Source organism: Schistocerca piceifrons, chromosome 5, assembly GCF_021461385.2.
Source record: "Schistocerca piceifrons isolate TAMUIC-IGC-003096 chromosome 5, iqSchPice1.1, whole genome shotgun sequence".
Lineage (NCBI taxonomy): Eukaryota > Metazoa > Arthropoda > Insecta > Orthoptera > Acrididae > Schistocerca > Schistocerca piceifrons.
This window is the reverse complement of record NC_060142.1, coordinates 626,380,615-626,401,937: the sequence shown is the minus strand read 5'-3', so window position 1 is coordinate 626,401,937 and position 21,323 is coordinate 626,380,615. Positions and strand designations below refer to the sequence as shown.

The 21,323-nt window shown below is 38.2% G+C and overlaps 1 protein-coding gene across 1 annotated transcript in view; it reads right to left on the bottom strand.

The window, feature by feature from the left end:
- The window catches only part of LOC124799169 (synaptic vesicle glycoprotein 2B-like), a 340,146-nt gene that overhangs the window by 159,302 nt on the left and 159,521 nt on the right, over positions 1-21,323 (bottom strand). Inside the window, exon 3 of the mRNA XM_047262707.1 lies at positions 20,212-20,373. Coding sequence (XP_047118663.1) covers positions 20,212-20,373 — 162 coding nt within the window. The remainder of the gene's footprint in view (positions 1-20,211; positions 20,374-21,323) is intronic.

The following is a 21,323-nucleotide window of genomic DNA, read 5'->3' as shown; positions in this document are numbered from 1 at the left end:
ATCCCTTTCTCCTTCAACAGGCACCTTCAATGTGCATGATGCACCTTCTCTGCTCTGCTCTGCTCTGTGCCCTGGTCACTGGCCCTGACTTATCCAATCGTTGTTATCTCCTACAATTTCTGGGGCCTCCCACTCTCACCCTCCACAGGACTTCAGTTGGACTCCTCTGCCACTCCTGTCCTATGGTCATGGAAATTTTCTGCAAGCCTGGCACCACCAGGTCATCCCACCTTAGACAGAGTGATCACCTTTTCTTGACCTTGGCCCTGCCTGGTTCTTGGTTTTTTCAGGTTCACTTTTTTCTAATGGTGCTACCATCATCCCCTGGGGAAGGGGAGATACCATACTCTTGGCAGGCGCCTACATCACAACCACCTACTACATACCAACCTGGTCTGCCATCTCCTCTGTAAGGAAGAGGGATGTAGTTAATAACTGTGGCAGATGCCTTTTGATCCAGCCACCAACCACACAGAAGAGTGTCGGGGTTGCCGCCCTACCAAGGCATGTGCAGCTCAACCATAGAACATCACACCTGCAGCTGCTGTTGCAGTATCTGCTGGTACCCCACCCACTAGATTAAGTGCTGACCTCCACGAGCCACATGACATTCGCGTAAGTTCCTAGAATTCTGTCCCCTGATGGCTTTATATTACAATGCCCAGCCACGTGCCAGTCAGTAAATATTGGGAGTTCACAGCTACAGTTCTATGGGCCAGGAGCCAACCTTTCAAGCAATCCCACAATTAGAGTCATTCATCAGAGCACAGCACACAGCAGTCAAAGTTTACAGCCCTGCATATCGTGACCAAACTGCTGAGTCTTTGTGAGTGCTTCATCCATGGACTGCACCCACATATGGATGTTTTCTGGCTACACCAGTGCTAGCCTATTTAGGGTGGACAGTGTGCTTAACTCAGTGGCTACATTAGCATACAATGCAGCTAGTAAGTTCAAGAAACTGGCATTGTGTTTGGTGCCTGCCCTTTTATGATCTGATCGTTACTTGAAAAGCTGTTTTCTGTTATACTTGCTTGAGGTATTGTGTAATAAGGTTCTACTGCCCTTTTAGCTACCTAGGCACATTTGTTCATTGCAGCATGCATCTCCCACATCAAGATTAGCACTAACAATTAAGAATTATTTGGTGACTAAATGAGAGGTAGAATTAATGTGTGCAAATTTTCATCCATAAAGCAAGAACAGAAATCCCTTAGTGACAAAACAAAACCATCAAATTTGAGTTGTCAACAGCAGGTTCAAATCACAGGGTAAAAAAAGGGTATCAATCTTTTGTGTCTGACAGTAATACAGATTCCCCCCTAGCATAGATGTGGACATGTAAGAGGTACTAAGGCTTCAGTGGTGGCTGTGGGTCATTGTCATATAGGGAGCTACCGCCAAGGTATGCATGTCACGTGGCACCACCCAGTGGCAAATGTTTGCTGCTCAGCCTGTGATGTGAGCTCACAGTGTGGCTCATGGCTTGCTGTACTTTGTAGCTGTCCATGCTGAGCCATTGCATAGCCAAGTTAACTGAGTTTGTTTTCCAGTCTTGAGTTGTCACTGATTTGGAACTGTTGTATTCCTACACCAACTTTGATACAGCCAAGACATGTTAGTGCTTTATTCATTTTGTGAACTCAGTCTCCTGCAGACTTGTAGGAATGTGTTTTTGCTTCCCTGTGGTTTGGTGTACCTACTGGAGCAAGTGATGATAAACAGTCTTCCTACACCATGCAGAATAGAAACCAATCAACTCTAGAATTAATTCCTTGTAAAAAAGACAGGGAGACATACTGCAGTTTGGAAAATATGGTAAATGTCAGTTTTGCACCTGAGGGCACTGAAAATAATAATGGCAATACAATCAGGAAGCAATTACTGATGAAAGATCTGTTGTGACAATAAAAGCAGTTGTGACGAACCTGTATTGGTTAGATCAACAACAATGCATCTGAGAAATAAGTGTAACACAATTAGGCCGTGTGTTAAAACAATGACAGTGTCTGCTCCATATGTACCGTTCTGTTCTTCAAGAACTGTGAACTTTGTGGTTAGGCTTTTACTGCTTGTAGATGTTTGGTAGTAAACTATTGTAGCAGTATGAGGAGGTTTGCCTGCAAACTATTAATGAGGCTTATGGAAAGTTAAAACAATAGTGCACTGGCCATATATAATTGTGTATTATTGGGGGGTTGTGAACAGTGAAAGTAAACTACTGTGAAACGCAACTGTACACCTGTCGGCTACATTATTTAAAGTAGTAAGTGTTGTAGTTCCACACCCCATTTTTCAGCCAATATCACAATGCAGTATGTCGACACTGAGTACAACAAATGACGAAATAAAGAAGGTGAATCATAACACAGTAAATGAAGCTTCCGAAAATATATATACAAAACTGATGAAAGTCCAGAATATACTTCATTTTCTGAACAGGAACACGAATCACCTAGAAAGAAATTTACGGTACTGTCATGGGCAATCAAATTACGTCATCCCAGGTCAGCCTATTCAGGACCATCTTGATGAATTATATGGCCACTAAGAATCTTAAATTACTTCTCAGGTTCAGACTGATTAAAAAATCTCTATGATTTTAGAACTAGAACAGAGCACTGGGAGTTAACAAATACACTGAGTGTGGTTGGTGGGGATGCTGGAGAATGCATTCATTCATTCATTCATTCATTTGCATATTGTGTTCTGGCAGGCCAATCATGAAGGAGGTCCTTCATGGGTGTGGGGTAAATCAGGTCATACATAACAGGCATAAGCAACCACTGTTCACTACTTGTGTAAAGTACCAATAGAAAGTTCTACAGCAGCCTGTGACACAGCCGTCTGTCTGAACAAGTAACCAACACACAGCCACCCCCGGGTTCAAAACCTGCCACAGCTTAAATTTTGATTAATAATCAGCATTGGTGACCAAAGACTTTTGGAATAAGAAATCACCCTCATTCTGCTACTGGGATTGTAAAAGAAGGTGAGCAGCTGACAGAGATTCCGGGCACTCTCTTGTCCTTGGGGTGGTAAACTGCCCCTAAAGGTGGAACAATCAGCAATGATCAATGGCATGAGTGTACAGAAGGCAATGGAAACCATTGCACACCATGTATCCATAGGACATGTGCCTCTAATTGATAAAGTATCATGATGATCTCTTCATTAGCAAAAGATTCCAGGATAGCCCCTATTTGGATCTCTTGTAGGAGACTGCCAAGGGAAAGGTCAACATGAGAAAAAGACTGAATAATCAACAAAAGGATAAAGTTCTATGAGTCAGGGTATGGAATATCAGAAGCTAGAATTTGGTAGGGAGGGTAGAAAACCTGAAAAGAAAAATGCAAGTCTCAATCTAGATATAGTAGGGCTCAGTGAAGTGAAACAGAAAGACAACAAGGATTTCTGGTCAGATGAGTGTAGGATAATATCAACAGCAGCAGAAAATGATATAACGGAAGTAGGATTCATTATGAATATGAAGGTAGGACAGAGAGTGTCTTACTGTGAGCAGCTCAGTAATAGAGTTGTTCCTATCAGAATCGACAGCAAACCAGCACCGACAATTGTAGTTTAGGTATACATGCCAACATTGCAAATTGAACATGAAGACACAGAGAAAGTACAGGGTGTTTCAAAAAAATATACATATTACAAAGTATTATTTTGTCCATACTATCGATCACTGTGCCTCAGCTCGACAATTGGAGAAGTGAACACATAGTCTAGTTTATATTAATGGCTGCTAGATGTCAGTTGTCTTCTGTTTTGCTTGGTATCCATCATATGTTTAAAATGGCTACTCTGCAGCAGAAATCATTTTGTGTTCTAGAGTTTGCGAAGTGCAATTCCATGATTACAGTGCAAAGATGTTTCAGGTTGAGGTACCAAATTGATCCTCCAAATGGGTAGAACATTTGCAGATGGTATCAACAGTTTTCAGGTACAGGATGTGTTATGTAATGGAAAGAGTCCTGGCCACCCTAGTGTTCCTGAAGAAAATGTTGCACAAATTCAAACTGCTTTACAACACAGTCCTTCAAAATCAACTTGTTGTGCCAGTCGGGAGTTACAACTGCCTACAACAATTTGATGTGTTTTGAGATGTTGGTTGGTTATGAAGCTGTACAAGTTATAGCTGTTACAAGCTCTGCATCCTGATGACAAACACAAACATGTGGCATTTTGTAATGAGATTCTTGATGCTACTGACAATGATAACATTTTCGCACTATGCATCATGTTCAGTGATGAAGCGACTTTCCATATTAGCAGTCAGGTAAACAAACACAATGTTCAAATTTGGGGCCTACAGAATCCACATGCAGCCACTGAATCTGTACAAGATTCGCCCAAAGTCAATGTGTTTTGTGCGATATCCTGATCACCTGTTTATGGCCCATTCTTCTTTGATGGAAACATGGTTAAAAGTCAGCAGTATTTTGCTATTTTACAAAACTGGTTGTTTCCGAGGCTGTATGAAGACAACTTCATTTTTCAACAAGACGGGGCACCCTCTCAGTGGAGTTGCAGGTGCGTGAATATTTGAATGAAACTCTACGTAACTGTTGGCTTGGTCATCAAGGAGCTGGTGACTTAGCATGTCTCAGCTGGGACCCACGGTCGCCGTATTTGAGACCCTCTGACTTACTCTTGTGGGGTTTCATTAAAGACAATGTTTATGTACGACCACTCCCAGAGAGCCTGGAAGAGTTGAAGAACTGGATCCGTACTGCCAAAACATCAGTGACAAAGGACATACTTGCCTAATTATGGGAGGAATTTGAGTATCGATATGATAATGTTTGTGTCACTGACGGAGGACACATTGAATATCTGTAATCTGAACTTGAGAGGTTCGTAAATATGTGTGTAAAGTTTCATATTCATATGTCTTAAAGTTTAATAAATATATGCATTCAAAATATGTATATTCTTTTTGAAACACCCTGTATATGATGAAATTGAAAGGGTAATATGGTACATAAAGGGAGATAAAAATCTAATAATCATGGGGGACTGGAATGCATTTGTGGGGGGAAGGAGTTGGAGAAATGGTTACAGTAGAATATGGGCTTGGGACAAGGAATGAGAGAGGAGAAAGGCTGTAATAAATTTCAGCTGGTAATAGCGAATACTCTGTTCAAGAATCACAAGAGGAGGAGTATAGTTGGAAAAGGCTGAGTGGTATGGGAAGATTTCAATTGGATTACATCATGGTGAGACAGAGATATTGAAGTCAGATACTGGATTGTAAGGAATATCCAGGAGCAGATATTGACTCAGATCACAATGTAGTAGTGATGAGTAGGCTGAAGTTTAAGAGATTAGTCAGGAAGACTCAATACGCCAAAAAGTGAGATACAGAAGTTCTAAGGAATGATGAGATATGCTTGAAGTTCTGTAAGGCTATGGATACAATAAGGAATAGCTCAATAGGCAGTACAGTTAAAGAGCATGGACATCTCTAAAATGGGCAATCACAAAAGTTGGAAAGAAAAACATAGGTAAAAAGAAGGTAACTGTGAAGAAACCATGGGTAACAGAAGAAATACCTCAGTTGATCGATGAAAGAAGGAAGTACAAAAATGCACAGGGAAATTCAGATATACAGAAATAAAAGTCACTGAGGAATGAAATAAATAGAAAGTGTAGGGAAGCTAAGACAAAATGGCTGCATTAAAAATGTGAAGAAATTGAAAAAGAAATGATTGTCAGGACTGACTCAGCATACAGGAAAGTAAAATAACCTTCATTGAAATTAAAAGCAAGGGTGGTAAAATTAAGAGTGCTACAGGAATTCCACTGTTAAATGCAGAGGAAAGAGTGAATAGATGGAAAGCGTACACTGAAAGCCTCTATGAGGGGAAAGATTTGTTTGATGTGATAGAAGAAGAAACAGGAGTCAATTTAGAAGAGATAGGGGATCCAGTATTAGAATCAAAATTTACGAGAGCTTTGGATGACTTAAGACCAAAATAAGGGAGAAGGAATAGATAACATTACATCAGAATTTCTAAAATCATTTGGAGAAGTGGCAACAAAATGACTATTCACGTTGGTGTGTAGAATCTATGAGTCTGGTGACATACCATCTTACTTTCATAAAAATATCATGAACACAATTCCGAAGACTGCAAGAGCTGACAAGTGTGAGAATTATCACACAGTCAACTTAACACCTCATGCATCCAAGCTGCTGACAAGAATATATACAGAAGAATGGAGAAGAAAATTGGGAATTTGTTAGATGACAATCAGTTTGGCTTTAAGAATGGCAAAGGTACCACAGAGGAAATTATGACATTGCAGTTGATAATGAAAGCAAGACTAAAAAAAATTGAGACATGTTCATAGGATTTGATGACCTGGAAAAAGCATTCAACTATGTAAAATGGTGCAAGACATTCAAAATTGTGAGGAAAATAGGGGAAAGCCATAGGGAGAGACAGGTAATTTACAGTATGTGCATGAGTCAAGAGGAAATAAAAAGAGTGGACGGCCAAGAACGAAGTGCTTGGATTAGAGAGAGTGTAAGACAGGGATGTAGTCTTTTGCCCCTACTGTTCAATCTGAACATCAGACAAGCAATGATGGAAATAAAAGAAAGATTCAGGAGTGGAATTAAAATTCAAGGTGAAAGGATAGAAATGGTACGATTTTCTGATGACATTGCTGTCCTGGGTGTAAGTGAAGTTTTACAGGATCTGCTGAATGGAATGAACAGTGCAATGAGTACAGAATATGGACTGAGAGTGAGTCGAAGAAAGGCAAAAGTAATGAGAAGTAGCAGAAATGACAGCAGCAAGAAACCTAACATCAGGATTGGTGATCACGAAGCAGATGAAGATAAGGAATTCTGCTACCTATCCAGCGAAATAACCAATGGCGGATTGAGCGAGGAGGACATCAAAAGCAGACTAACACTGGCAAGAATGACATTCCTGGCCAAGAGAAGTCTACTAGTATCAAACATAGTTCTTAATTTGAGGAAGAAATTTCTGAGAATGTATGTTTGGAGCACAGGATTGTATGTCAGTGAAACATGGACTGTGAGAAAACCAGAACGAAACAGAATTGAAGGATTTGAGATGGGGTGCAACAGAAGAATGTTGAAAATTAGGTGGACCAATAAGGTAAGGAAAGAGAAAGTGCTGTGCAGAATCAGAGAGGAAAGGAATATGTGGACAGCACTGACAATGAGAAGGGACAGGATGATAGGACATATGTGAATATGTCAGGGAATAACTTCCATGGTACCAGAGGGGAGTGCAGAGGGCAACAACTGTAGAGAAAGATAGAGATTGGACTACAGCCAGCAAATAACTGAGGATTTAGGTTGCAAGCACTACTCTGGCATGAAGAGGTTGCACATGAAAGGAATTGGTGTGGGGCCACACTGAATCAGTCCAAAGACTGATGACATACAAAAAAATATTTATTAATGTGAAGGATTCACTTACAGTCAGTAGACTGGTACTCACCATGCAGAGGAGGCACTGAACAGCAGACAAGAACAATCAAAAGTAGACTAAGCTCTCAGACTAAGTCTTACTGCAGATTTAGCAAAATATACATATATTCATACAAGCACAACCATGAATACATAAGCATGGTCATCTCTGGATGACTGCAGTCAGGCTTCATTGCTGAAGGACAACAGTGGTCAAGAGAGTATGTGTGTGTGTGTGTGTGTGTGTGTGTGTGTGTGTGTGTGTGTGTTTTGTAGTGCCCCCAGAATTTTATGAAAGTCTGGAGACACTTGTGTTCCAGCCGTTTTGAACATGTGTTATTTTAAAGCAGGGCGTAAGGATGAGCATGGGATACTGCACCCATTTATTGTTTGTGCAGGCGAAACTGGAAGGGAGACATTTCATTGGCGCTGGCAAGTGTTCAGCACGACCTGTGAGGAATAAACACATATGGCCTGGAAGCTCCATGGCCGGCTGCAAAGAGTAATGTAGCTTTGTATTGTTGAAAAAAAAACAAACGGAGTGACTCGAGATAGTGACTGTTTTAGTAGACATTGAACTGCTGCTGTTGAGAGTATGTGGACTGGACGTGGATAGTCGCCATGATAAAAGCTTATGTATTAATTGTGTTCAAAGATGCATAATTAACTGTTCTTGGGTGCCCAGTAATGCGTGGGCTTACGTCATAAAGTTTTTTTTTTTTTTTTTTTTTTTTTTTTTTTTTTTTTTTTTTTTTTTTTTTTTTTTTTTTTTTTTTTGCGAAGTGGAAATAAATATGTTCTGGTGCATTGAATGATATTCCATGAGTAGCGTATTTTTAAATAAGAAGAGAGAGAGAGAGAGTGAGTGAAATTTCCCCTTCCGGGCAGTGAAATCTTCGGAGAAGCGTCCGGTGCTAGCAGAAGACATCGGTGCTGCAAGAAAGTAGAACCAGCATTCTTCAACAAGTAAATCCATGAAACCGCTTAACATTACACTGGGCCACTGCAAGAACATGATGACCGTAAAGAAAGGACCTGAGAAAGAAGGGGAAATATTAAGGAAGTTATAAGAAAACAAAAAAAAAAAAAAAAAAAACAGTTGGGAGTTGCCATAGCAACCGATAACAGTGAGGCTGAAGAGCGATTCCATGATACTTATCCAGAAATATTGTGTTGATAAATGGTGAAATGATTAAAGGAATCAAGAAAATCACACAACGCTGCAGTTAGTCTCAAATCGCCAACGCAGCCGTCTACAAATGCTGACCCTGCCGCTCACCAACGCCGATGCTGCCGTACACCAACGCCGACGCTGCCGTACACCAATGCCGACGCAGCCATCCAGAAAAGCTGACGCCGTCGTCCACCTATGCCGATGCCGCCGTCCATCGACGCTGACGCCGCCGTACACTGGTGCCGACGCCGCCTTCCACCGATGCCGGGTGAGCTACTACTGACCTTTGACTGTTTGTGAAGTGTGGGGTTTTGTGGAAATAAGTGAGTGTACTTTTAATGGTATCTAGATTAAAAGCAAATCAAAACACAATGGAAAAGGAACATCAATCCATAGAGTCTGTTGGGGCTATGGGAATTGAAAAACAGGGGCCAGATTTAGGCAAATTAATGAGGTTTATCAAAGCGCAGTTTGAATCACAAAACACAAAACTAGAGGCTCAAGTTAATATCATAAGTAATCAGATGCAACAATGGGAAAAAGAATTGAAAAAAGAATTGTCCGATTCCCTGAGTGAACAGACCAATATTTTATTTAAGGATTTAGAACAAAGAAATGAAGCCAATATAAAAGGATTAGTTCAAAAATTAGAATATCATGTAGACTGTAAATGTAGTAATTTGGAAACACAATTTAACGAAAAATATGACTCTTTGAAAAATGTATGTAATGTTACATTTGATGTGGTTGAACAAGAATTAACTACACTAAAAACCAATGTCCAGAAACAAGATAAGTTGCTCCCCCTAGTACAGGCGCAAATTTCAGGGGTCAAATCACGGGTGGAAACCGTAGAACAGAACTTCAAAGAAAAGTTAATGATTGCAGAGCTTATAAATTTGAATGGCCTAGAAGGACAAGTAGAAGAATTAATAGGACGAAAGGTTGAAGAGAAATTAAGTGTTGATATCTCTTCGCCTATAGTAACTTCCAATTTAGATAAAACCAAGAAAGCCTTAGAAACGTTGAGGAAAGAATTCAAGCTCTTGCAGGAGAAACTAGAGAAAGGTGCAGTTTCCCAAAATATTATATTAAATAAGGATATGATAACTGATTTGCAATGGGGGTCAAATTCATGCTTGTCGAGACAGTTTCCTAAATTCAAACCAGATGGGGAGGTACACCCCACCCATTTCTTAAAATGGTTTAACCAAGCCATACCTTATCATATTCAATCAAAAGTACACCAAAAAACCCTATATTTAGTAGATCCTGTGACGGGAGAGGAAAAGGGAATGTATAATGTTACGGACATAAAACGATATGTACAAAACCCCCAGGGACGTTGACGTTCTGTGTCAACGGGCGGAGTGTCGTCCGCCAGTTCCCGAGTTGAGTTCGGTGTTGCTTCCACATTAGTTTTCCTACACCAAACTCCCTTCAAATCTTCGACTATCCTGTAATCTATTTATAGCCCTTAAGCTATCCTATCATATTAATATCTGAACAGATCAATTATGACCACACGATTATCACTAATTTAAGGAGTCACAATAAACAGTAACGTCTAAGCATGAGATAAAACTAACAGGGTAACATTCTAGCAGGAGATCTAATATGATGGTACTGTTTGGGAAGAATGATACCTAGATGACATAAAATGAACATGTGTATGAAATATAAAGTGAAGTGACTAACTGAATAACAATTTGATTATAGTGTATATAATTTCTATTTTTATAGAATGTTTTATATTTTTTGTAAAGTGTGATGTGATTGGGGAGGGTTCATATTTAATTCTGAAAGGGGTGGGTAGCATAGGCACCAACATGACCTACACACCACGCCCTTCATACAACCCTCGCAAACAAGTGTGACTGGTTCTTCGTCATTTGCCTTTCCATATGAGTTGCTAAGATCTTTTCTTCGGGGACTTCAAAGGTGACGGTGAGAATGTCCATTCTGCAGGAGATGTCAAACGTCATACCTGCTCCGGCTTCTCACTTAAGTAACGGCGAAGTGGGGATCCTGAGGAAGGGGGGTGGGAAGGGTTTCCTGTCTTTGGGGCTATCTTCTTTCTTTCTTCGATCTTAGCAACCATTTCTTTTATTTCCTTTCTTACTTCTCTTAAGAGTACCAATCTATCTTTCCCTCTGTCCACATTAATATACAGGGTGATTCAAAAAGAATACCACAACTTTAGGAATTTAAAACTCTGCAACGACAAAAGGCAGAGCTAAGCACTATCTGTCGGCGAATTAAGGGAGCTATAAAGTTTCATTTAGTTGTACATTTGTTCGCTTGAGGCGCTGTTGACTAGGCATCAGCGTCAGTTGATACTAAGATGGCGACCGCTCAACAGAAAGCTTTTTGTGTTATTGAGAACGGCAGAAGTGAATCGACGACAGTTGTTCAGCGTGGGCACTGAGAATCCATGGGAAACAACTCAGTATGAACGTGACTCGCCTAAGGTGAACGTTTTCTGTGCCATTTCAGCCAATAAAGTTTTTGGTCTCTTTTTCTTCGAAGGTGCTACTGTAACTGGACTACAGTATCTGGAGATGTTAGAGAATTGGCTGTTCCCTCAGCTCGAACAAGAAGCACAACAATTCATATTTCAGCAGGATGGAGTGCCACCACATTGGCACTTATCTGTCCATAACTACCTGAACGTCAACTACCCGAGGCGATGGATCAGCCGCCAGGCAGCCCGTGGCAGAGCACTTCATCACTGGCCTCCAAGAAGCCCTGATCTTACCCCCTGCGATTTTTTCTTATGGGGGTATGTTAAGGATATGGTGTTTCGGCCACCTCTCCCAGCCACCATTGATGATTTGAAATGAGAAATAACAGCAGCTATCCAAACTGTTACGCCTGATATGCTACAGAGAGTGTGGAACGAGTTGGAGTATCAGGTTGATATTGCTCGAGTGTCTGGAGGGGGCCATATTGAACATCTCTGAACTTGTTTTTGAGTGAAAAAAAACCTTTTTAAATACTCTTTGTAATGATGTATAACAGAAGGTTATATTATGTTTCTTTCATTAAATACACATTTTTAAATTTGTGGTATTCTTTTTGAATCACCCTGTACTTCTATCGCTTAAGTCCTTCTCTTTTCGTGATTTCTAAAAATCTTCAACTAAGAACCCTAGTAGGCTGAAGAATCAGGATGCATGATCACACTTCCACACTCAAACAATTAAATCCAAAGACGCAGACAAGTAATACACAGGGAGATGTAACAACCGTCACAGATAAGGGGGGAGGTAGTGCTTAGGAAGAGCTCGAGCACATGTGTTAAGTAATGACGGTTGCACATCTCAAAGTAATAGATATTGAGCCAGAGGTATTGAGTCAAATAAGCTAAAGGAACAAGGGGGGGACAAAGTGTATATCCGCCTGTGTTCATAGCTATAATAGTACAAAGTAATATGAATGGAGACAAAAAGAAATAGATATCAAGCCAGAGGTATTGAGTCAAATAAGTTTCTGATGAATAATAGGATAATGCAGACCGAATAGCCCGAAGAAAAGAAATAAAGTTACAACCATGGACAAAAGATATTTAGTTATTCAGGCTATATAAATGAGTTGTAACCAATGAACAAGCAAAGAATTTAAGCAGGTAGGCTGAAGGACCCAGTAGGAGGAAAGGAGAGGTTGATAGAAATTTTACCAGGATATTTTAAATAAAATAGTGTGCAGAGGAGTACGAAAAAGACAAGACTATGAATCATTGTTAGAGAAGAGAAAGAGAGGCAGGTAGGCAGACCCAGAGGAGGCTGACCTATACTGTGTGGGCAGGGGCACCAAAAAGAGGATTGACCTGTACCATAGTTTAGTATAAATAGAAGGGGCGTACCTACCCAAGGATGAGGAAGAAGATGTTTTTATAGTATCAACCCTTACGTAGATTGGAACCCACAGGGAAAGGGTGGTATAGTGACCTGAGATTGTAGTGGAAAGTTTCTCCTCCTGTGCGAGGAGATAGAAAAAAGAGAACACCCCCAGTACAACTAATTAACTAATTTTTTTCAGACCAGGAAAACCGGTGATTATCATTGCAACAGCTTTTTTAAATATAAAAAAAAGGGGGGGGGTTAAGACTCGACTCAGAATAATGCCTGAACTTTCAAACTGGCTAAGGGGATTAACTAGATAACTAGTGTAACTGCCAGAATGTTGCGTGTAAGTCTGCAAACACGCATGCTTTGTGTTGTACAGGTGCCAGATGTCAGTTTGTGAGATTGAGTTCCATGCCATTTTCACTTGTTCATTCAATAAAGAGACAGTTAATACTGTTTGTAGATGATGCTGATGATGACCCACATTTGTTCAATTGGAGCAAATAATTTAAAAAATGCAGTTTGGTCAGAGGTCCTGACACAAACAAACACAAATGATGCTTACAATATATTTTCTTCCACTTTTACGACATACATTGAAATGTGTTTCCCAAATAAGCTTTTGAGTTATTGATCATCTGGATCCAAAGGGACCTGGATTACACCCGGAATTAAAAAGTCAAGTGAAACCATGAAATTACTAAGTTTAAAGTTAAAAACATGTCATGATCAGCAGTTTGTTGAGTATGTGAGGACATACAAAAAGACTTACCGCAAAGTAATAGCAAAAGTAAAATTATTAAGTAATGACAGATTAATAAGGCAGGCTAGTAACAAGTCCAGAATGATGTGGAAAATGGTAAAAAAAGAAACTGGGGGTCAAACTAATGAACAGGAAATCAATCTTAAAAATAATGAAAATATTCCCGTAGAAAAAGATGCCATGGCCAACTATGTAAACAATTATTTTGTAAATATTCCCCTTACTTTAAGTAGTAAATTTAAGCAACAACCAACAGTGACGACTCCAATGGTAAATACCAGCATGATGGCAATCCCAACAGATGAGCATGAAGTTCTAAAAGTCATTAAATGCTTGAAATCCAAAATGTCCTCTGGGTTGGATGATGTACCTGTATCAATAATTAAGAAAATTGCTCCATGTGTTGTCAAACCTATAGTGCACATAGCAAACTTGTCCCTTAGTGAAGGGATATTTCCGGACAAACTTAAAATCTCTAAAGTGATATCTCTATACAAAAATGGTGACAGACATAAAACAAAAAATTACCAACCTATACCTCTCCTCCCAGCCTTCTCCAAAATACTTGAGGAATTAATGAAAATCAGGCTTACAAAATATCTAAGAAAAAAAACATAAACTAAGAAATAACAGTCAACATGGCTTTCGAGCAGGGCACAGTACAGAAACAGCCATATTGGACTACACAACAGAAATAGTAAGAAATTTGGAGTCAAATAAACAGGTTGTTGGAATTAATCTAGATTTATCCAAAGCCTTCGATACTGTTAACTATGTAATATTACTAAAGAAACTTGAAGCAATAGGCATCAGGGGTACTGTTAAAAAATGGTTTGAATCTTATCTGCAAAACAGGTCACAAGTTTTTGAGCTGAGGTCATCCAACACTCTTCACAATTTTAAACTCATATCTGAACCAAAACAAATTGAAATAGGTGTTCCACAGGGCAGCATTCTGGGCCCATTGTTATTTCTAATTTATATCAATGATATACAGGTTCCAGACAGCTCAGCCAAAATTCTACTATTTGCAGATGACACGAGTATCATAATTAGTGATATAAAAGAATCATTGTGTACTACAGCAGAGAAAATGCTCTCATACATACAGTCATGGTTTTATTCAAATAAGCTGACGTTAAATACAAAGAAAACAAACTTTATACAGTATGGAAACAAGTGCCAAGGGGAAAATATGTACCTTATGCTGGATAGCAAACAAATAGAAAAAGTGTGCACTACAAAGTTTCTGGGAATGCGAATTGACCAAGATTTAAACTGGAATGAACACAGTGTATATCTTGCTCAGAAACTTAGCTCAGCATGTTTTGCCTGTGTATTAGAGTAGTGTATTTTAGTTATTTCCAATCAGTTGCAAGCTATGGCATAAGTTTTTGGGGAAATACCAGCTCAAGACTAAATGACATTTTTATTATGCAAAAAAAAGCTATTCGTATCATGACACACAGCCCACTACAAACTCACTGTAGACCCTTATTCAGACAACTAAAGATACTTACAATACCATCAATATATATTTTTAAATGCCTGGAAATGATAAGTAAAAATAACTGCGGCCTCCAAACCAACTCAAGCTACCATGATCACAATACAAGGCATTGTAAAGACTTCCGCATTCCCTACGTAGCAAAAACTAGAAGTCAGAAACATGTTAGCCACTTAAGAATAAAGCTTTTAAATGCACTTCCATCTCAAATTAAAGAATTGAAAGGCAAAAATAATTTCAAGCATGAAGTAAAAAAACACGTGATGGAAAAATGCTACTACAGTGTAAATGAATACCTGTCTAAGATTGAGGATTGAAACCTGTACTTATTTCTTAAAAGTTCAAACTAATTTAATGATGTTTTCAACTTTGTAATTATGATACTTAGGAAAAATCTGTTAAATATCCGTAATACGTTTTGTGTATATCCGTAATATTTTTTGTGTATAAGGCATAGTCCATGATCTAAAATTGTTTATCATGAGCAAGTACTTTTGTTTTTTGGGCAATAAGTTCTTATGTACTATGCGTATGTAATTTGTTTGCTGTTTATATATGTTTGTCAATTTATTATGTGTATGAGTTGTTATGTGTTACGTGTAATCAAATGACAAATCCTATATCACATGTGTGATCTATTGGATGCTAAATAAATAAATAAAAGGGTTAGCTCCAGGCCCTTAGCTGGCCTCCTTCTAACCAACATATGGCCATTACTGGCACTGTGGCAGAACCATGTTTCATCGGAAAACACAACAGACCTCCACGCTGCCCTCCAATGAGTTCTCACTTGGCACCACTAAGGTCAAATATGGTGGTGGTTTGGGGTCAGTGGAATGCATACAACAGGGAATCTGGCTCAGAGCTGTCCTCAAAGTAACTGATGGATAACAGTTTGTTGTGTCACTGTGGCAACAACTGCTGTTCAAATTGCTGTTGCACATGCAGTACAATGCACTAGAGCCATACACCAAACACAGTGGTCTTCCCTCTTGGCTATCCAGTGCTTGGTCTTTTTGCAACCATACATTCTCATAACTATCACTGCCAGCAAACATGTACAGTGGCTACATTCATACCAAGTCTTTCAGCAATAATATGGAAGGAGCATTTTTAGTCCTCTTACAAGACATCATTCAAACTCAGTAAGGTGTTGACAATGGTATCTTTGTCACCTTAAAGGCATTCTTGACTAACATCAACTGATCGCATCCAGTCTAAAAGGTAATTAATGCTCGCAACTGTTACAGCTTGATTAAAAACAAACCTTATTTGTATCCTCACAGTGGTGCTATTAGCACTACTCTTATGTGACTGGTGCAAAACTGTGATAGACATCATCTTCCATATGTAGAAACATGCCTACCAACTTTCATATATGTTGCACAACTCCTTCTTGGTGTTGTGAATTTTTTTTTTCTGTCAGTATATAATCCAGCTCTAAATCATAAACAAAGTCAACATGGACATTATTTTTTTGATTTTCACTGTGACAATAATAATAATAATAATAATAATAATACTTTATTCAACATCGAAAGATTATTGCATATGTATAAAAACAGGTTACAATTCTTGATACATAGTGCAATAATACATTCTTCTCAATATGTCATTGATTTACAAAATTATTAAATTACAAATAAAATAGTTTGCTTAACACTATTTACATATTTTTTCGAAGCACATCTTAATCTGCATATAAGTATGGTATTCCTCTAATCTGTAAAGTGAATTTTGTAACAGGAATTTCTTTAGCTGAATTTTAAGCTTCATTGTGAATAGGGCCATAAATTTACTGGGCAGTGCATTGGATAACTTTAAACAGGCACATTGTGGACCCTCTCCAGACGGTGCTGTTCTGTGGCTGCTGATGTAAAATCTTTATTGATTTCTGGTATTTACTGATACAAAAAGGGAACAAATGTTGGGCTGCTGTCTTTTAACAAGCAATATGGCTTTTGGAAGGTACATGTTTACTAGGGTTAGTATAACAGTCTTTGGAAATAAGCCACGGCATGATTCCTTATATTTTGCTCTACAGATGGTTCTTGTAGCAATAGCATACTTAGATTTGCTTTGACGTTGCTCCCCAAATTTCTCTTCCATAATTCAGGTTAGAGGAAAATAGAGCATTGATGCAGTCTTTAGGACAACAGTGTCTTTGAGGAACTTGATAAACATATTCATTGCAGATATATTCTTTGACAACTGACATGCTAGGGTGTCAACATTTTTGTCCCATTTTAGATAGATTTGAGTTGTTACACTGAGAAATTTTACATTAAACTCTTTTTCTACTAATTCATTGCCTATGTATAGTTTAATTTCATCATTACAACTACTGTTGTTAAACTCTTTGATGTATATTTTACTACTACTTACATTTATGTGGCTTTCATTAAAGTACTGAACAATTTCATTTGTCACATTATTACAGTGGGTCTCTAATTGATTAAATGATTCCTTTTTACACATAGTGGATGTATCATCTGCATACAGAACTATTTTGGAACTCTGAGTGCAATATCTTATGTCATTTACATAAATCAAAAACAGAAGAGGATCCAGTACTGAGCCCTGGGGCACTCCACATTTCATATTAGTGATTTTCGATCTGTGAACACCACTTTCAGTTTTAAGCAGTAGAAACTGTTTTCAGTTGCTCATGTAAGATTTTATTAGGTCACGAGCAATGCCTCTGATGCCACTGTTCCATATCTTTCTGTAATAGGACTGTGGCATTCAAACAGTCAAAAGCTTTCTTAAAGTCACCATGTTGCTTGTTCTCAATGCCACTTATTATCTCTTCAATTAACTGTGCAGCTGCTGTGCTAGTTGATTTACATTTTAAGAATCCATTTTGATTTTCAAACATTAGGTTGTGCATCTGCAGGAAGTTTACAATTCTGCTGTGTATGTCTTTTTCAACTATTTTGGAAAAGATAGGAAGTATTGAGATTGGTCAGTAGTTTTGAATTTTGAGTTTGTCTCCTTTTTTTAAAGATTGGTGTTACCTGAGCTATTTCTAGTCTGTCTGGGAAGGAGCCTGATTCTATAATATTATTTACTGCTGCATACAGAGGTACAGAGACATTTTGTCTGCACACTAATACTGAGGCCATCATGCCCTGCAGAACTGGAAGATTTTAGAGAGATAATGTTGTTAATTATTTCGTTGCAATTTGTGGGGTTTAGGTATATGCTATGCTCAGATAGATTGCTTTTAAAATTATACTGCATGTTAATATGTTTGTCATTGATAGCTTCCCCTACTGACAAAAAAAATATTCAGCGAATATATTGGCAGTTTCAAGTTGATATTTTACCACCATCCCATTAAGGTCAATAATAAAGTCCACACAGCATTTGTCTCTGCTGGTTTTAAAACTGTTTATCACTTTCCAGACACTAGCAGTAACATTGTGTGAAGCCTGAAGCTTGTTTGCAATGTTGTTGCTGCTGGTCTGTGTTAATAAAATTCTTATAGTACCCTTGACAAGTCTTGAAGGCCTTCTTTAGCTTTAGATTTTGTCTATTATTCAACACTGCACTATGGAATAATTTTAATTTTTCCCTTGCTTCAGTGACATAATTATTTATCCAGATACTTTTGACATTTGTATATATTTTTAGTTTGTTAGCCTTTTGTGGCTACAACTGGGCATGTGGCATCAAAACAGTGGTAGAAGTCAGCAGCAAAGCTATCATAGAAAAAGCTATCATTCTCAAACCATGGAATGTGTGCTAACATGCAGTTCAGTTTATTGATGTTATCATACACATAATTCTTTTGCTTACATATAGGGACAAAGAGCATCTCATTTGCCTCCAATTGAAGCTGTACTGCATGGTGATCAGAGATGGCTAGTTTAGAACAGATATACCGCAAAAAAGAAGGGTCATGTTTGTCATTATATTATCCAGACATGTTATGCTGTTGCTAGTCTCTCTAGTTGGGTCATGGATAAGTGGGATCAGATTGAATTCATCGAGTAGGAGGTGTAACGTTTTGGTGTTTACATCATTGGTTAATAAGTCTATATTTACATCCCCAGTTATTATAGTATTTACAGGACAATTTAACCCAGAAAATGTACTGTCTATCAGCAAATCAGATAGGTTTTTGAAAAGTGTATCCAAAAATGCCCCAGGTGGCCTATGCACACTGATCATTGCACCGAGCAAGGTGTCACAGTGGTTAGCATACTGCACTCAATTTTGGGAAGATGACAGTTCAAACCCGTGTCCAGCCATCCTGATTTAGGTTTTCTGTGATTTCCCTAAATCGCTTCAGGCAAATGCTGGTATGGTTTCTTCGAAAGGTTAGGGCTGACTTCCTTCCCCATCTTTCCCTAATCCAATGGGACCAATGGCCTTTCTGTCTGGTCTCTTCCTCCAAATCAACAACCGATAATTGGTATATTTTCTCTACCCCATTTTGGATTTATTGCATCAATTCTGTAATTCCTTCTATGCAGAATGCACTTACGTCAATACCACTGAAATTACTTGCTTTAACAGTGAAGACTGCTTCGCCACCCTCAGACTTGTTTTTCCTACTAAAGGCAGAAAAAAATTTCATGGAGAGTGGTTGACTAATGCTAATTAAGTCTTCAGTGTACCAATGTTCAGTTATGACTAAAATATCAGGTTTATCATGACATGTATTAATATCCAGATCATTGTCCTTGTCTTTAAAAGACTACTGAATTTCTGGTGTATGGCATTAAGTCTGAGTTTCTCCTGGTGGACTAGATAGGATGATTTAGGGCTACCAAATGGTCCAGCAGGCTTCACAAGTTTCCCAGGTTTACCTACAAGGCCTGTTTGTGTGGCAGATTCTGATTAGGTGGAGTGTGCCATTCCATGGCAATGCACTTATTTACACTGCTTTGTGGAGGATTTCTTCTAATTTCCTTGACAATTAATTTTCTGACAGTGTTTCTGCCTCTCATTCATGTGTATACCATGTGTTGTGTGCAGGTCTCTTTCTATATTGTTTACATTTACCAGGGACACATTATGAAATTTATTACATATTGTTTTAAGCCTATCGTTTGTCTTGTGCATTTCCAAGTTCACTATAGATTACTTTAGCGTTAATCAACTTACCAAATGCCACTTTCATGTGCATGATAGTGGCATTTGCTTGACTTTTTTCTACATCAGTTGTACCTTCCATGATTACGACACAATCATTTGATGATAAACTCTCACTATTTTGCACAGTGTAAATCAGGGACCCAAAAAAGTTCTGCCTTCAAATTTTCAATCACTTTTCAACCTATCAAATTCAAAACACTTCTGAGGATACACAGTCTTTGTTTATATTCATCATTAGTCATTAAAACAAGCAAGTCTTTTTTAAGTCTTGTGCATACAGACAGTTGATTCAGTATAATGCATAGATACTATTTTTGCTTCATTTTTGGAGGTTATTAACAAGGTACATACCTGCAAATGTGATAGAATTAAGCAATCCCTTGTCAGATGGCTGCATTTGTAGGTCACATTGTGCTGCTGGCAGCAGGTATGACATTGAAGATGAACTGAACTGATGTGAAAGTGAGCATACAAGGGATGTAAAAAGTATCAGGTAGTTGTACCATCCAAAACCTAGAAAAGAAGATATAGAGATGTGAAATGCATATAAATGTTATTAAATTTATATTCTTCTATAATGGATAAATCAGGTAAAAACAAAATGCAGAAACATATAAACTACAAACTTTTTCTCTCCCTTGCATACTGGTATACTCCAGAAAAGGTTACTTAACTTAGTTCCATGTGATAAAAATGTTTTAAAAAACTCTGTATACTGTCTGAAATTAATAACTCATATAATAAAATTAAATCTAAGCATGTAACAGTTAAATGAAAAGCTGGGAAACCACTGAAATAATAGACTCTATTAAAAAAAAAAAAAAAAAAAAGCCAAATAAACTCAGGTAGCCAACGTATTCAATAATCACTTCCTGGAAATAGGTAGGGAGATTGGTGTGAATGGTTTAACAGATAAAGCAGGATACATGCATGCACATGCAAGAAGCAATACCAATGAAAGACACACACAGTCAAATCACAATTACTACCTGCTCTGGAAGACATAAAGAATATAGTTTCTTCCCTTAAATAAAGAACTTTCAAAAAATTCATAATGTTGCAAGTAAATTAGTAAAATCCTGTTCTTCAGATAAACACAACAGTCTCAGTAACAAATGAACCTCATCACTATTACACTATATTTCAGGATAGACGGATATTTGCTTGACATATGATGTTGTCAGACCCTTTTGCAAGGAAGGTGGTAGGACAGATATTAATAACTGCTGATCAGACTCACTGATTACCTCCTCCTTGTAGATTATATACACAAGGACAATCACACACCTATCATAAAACAAAATGTGATGTGTGTTTTTTAAGTTAGGGCTATTTTGAAATAAAAATAAACAGGTAGAATTAAACAGGTAGAATTTTCCCAGCAATTTTATTTCTACATGGAGGCCTATACTTATCTCTGCTTCTCTACTCAATTACTACCTATGTTAAGGCTCTTATCACAT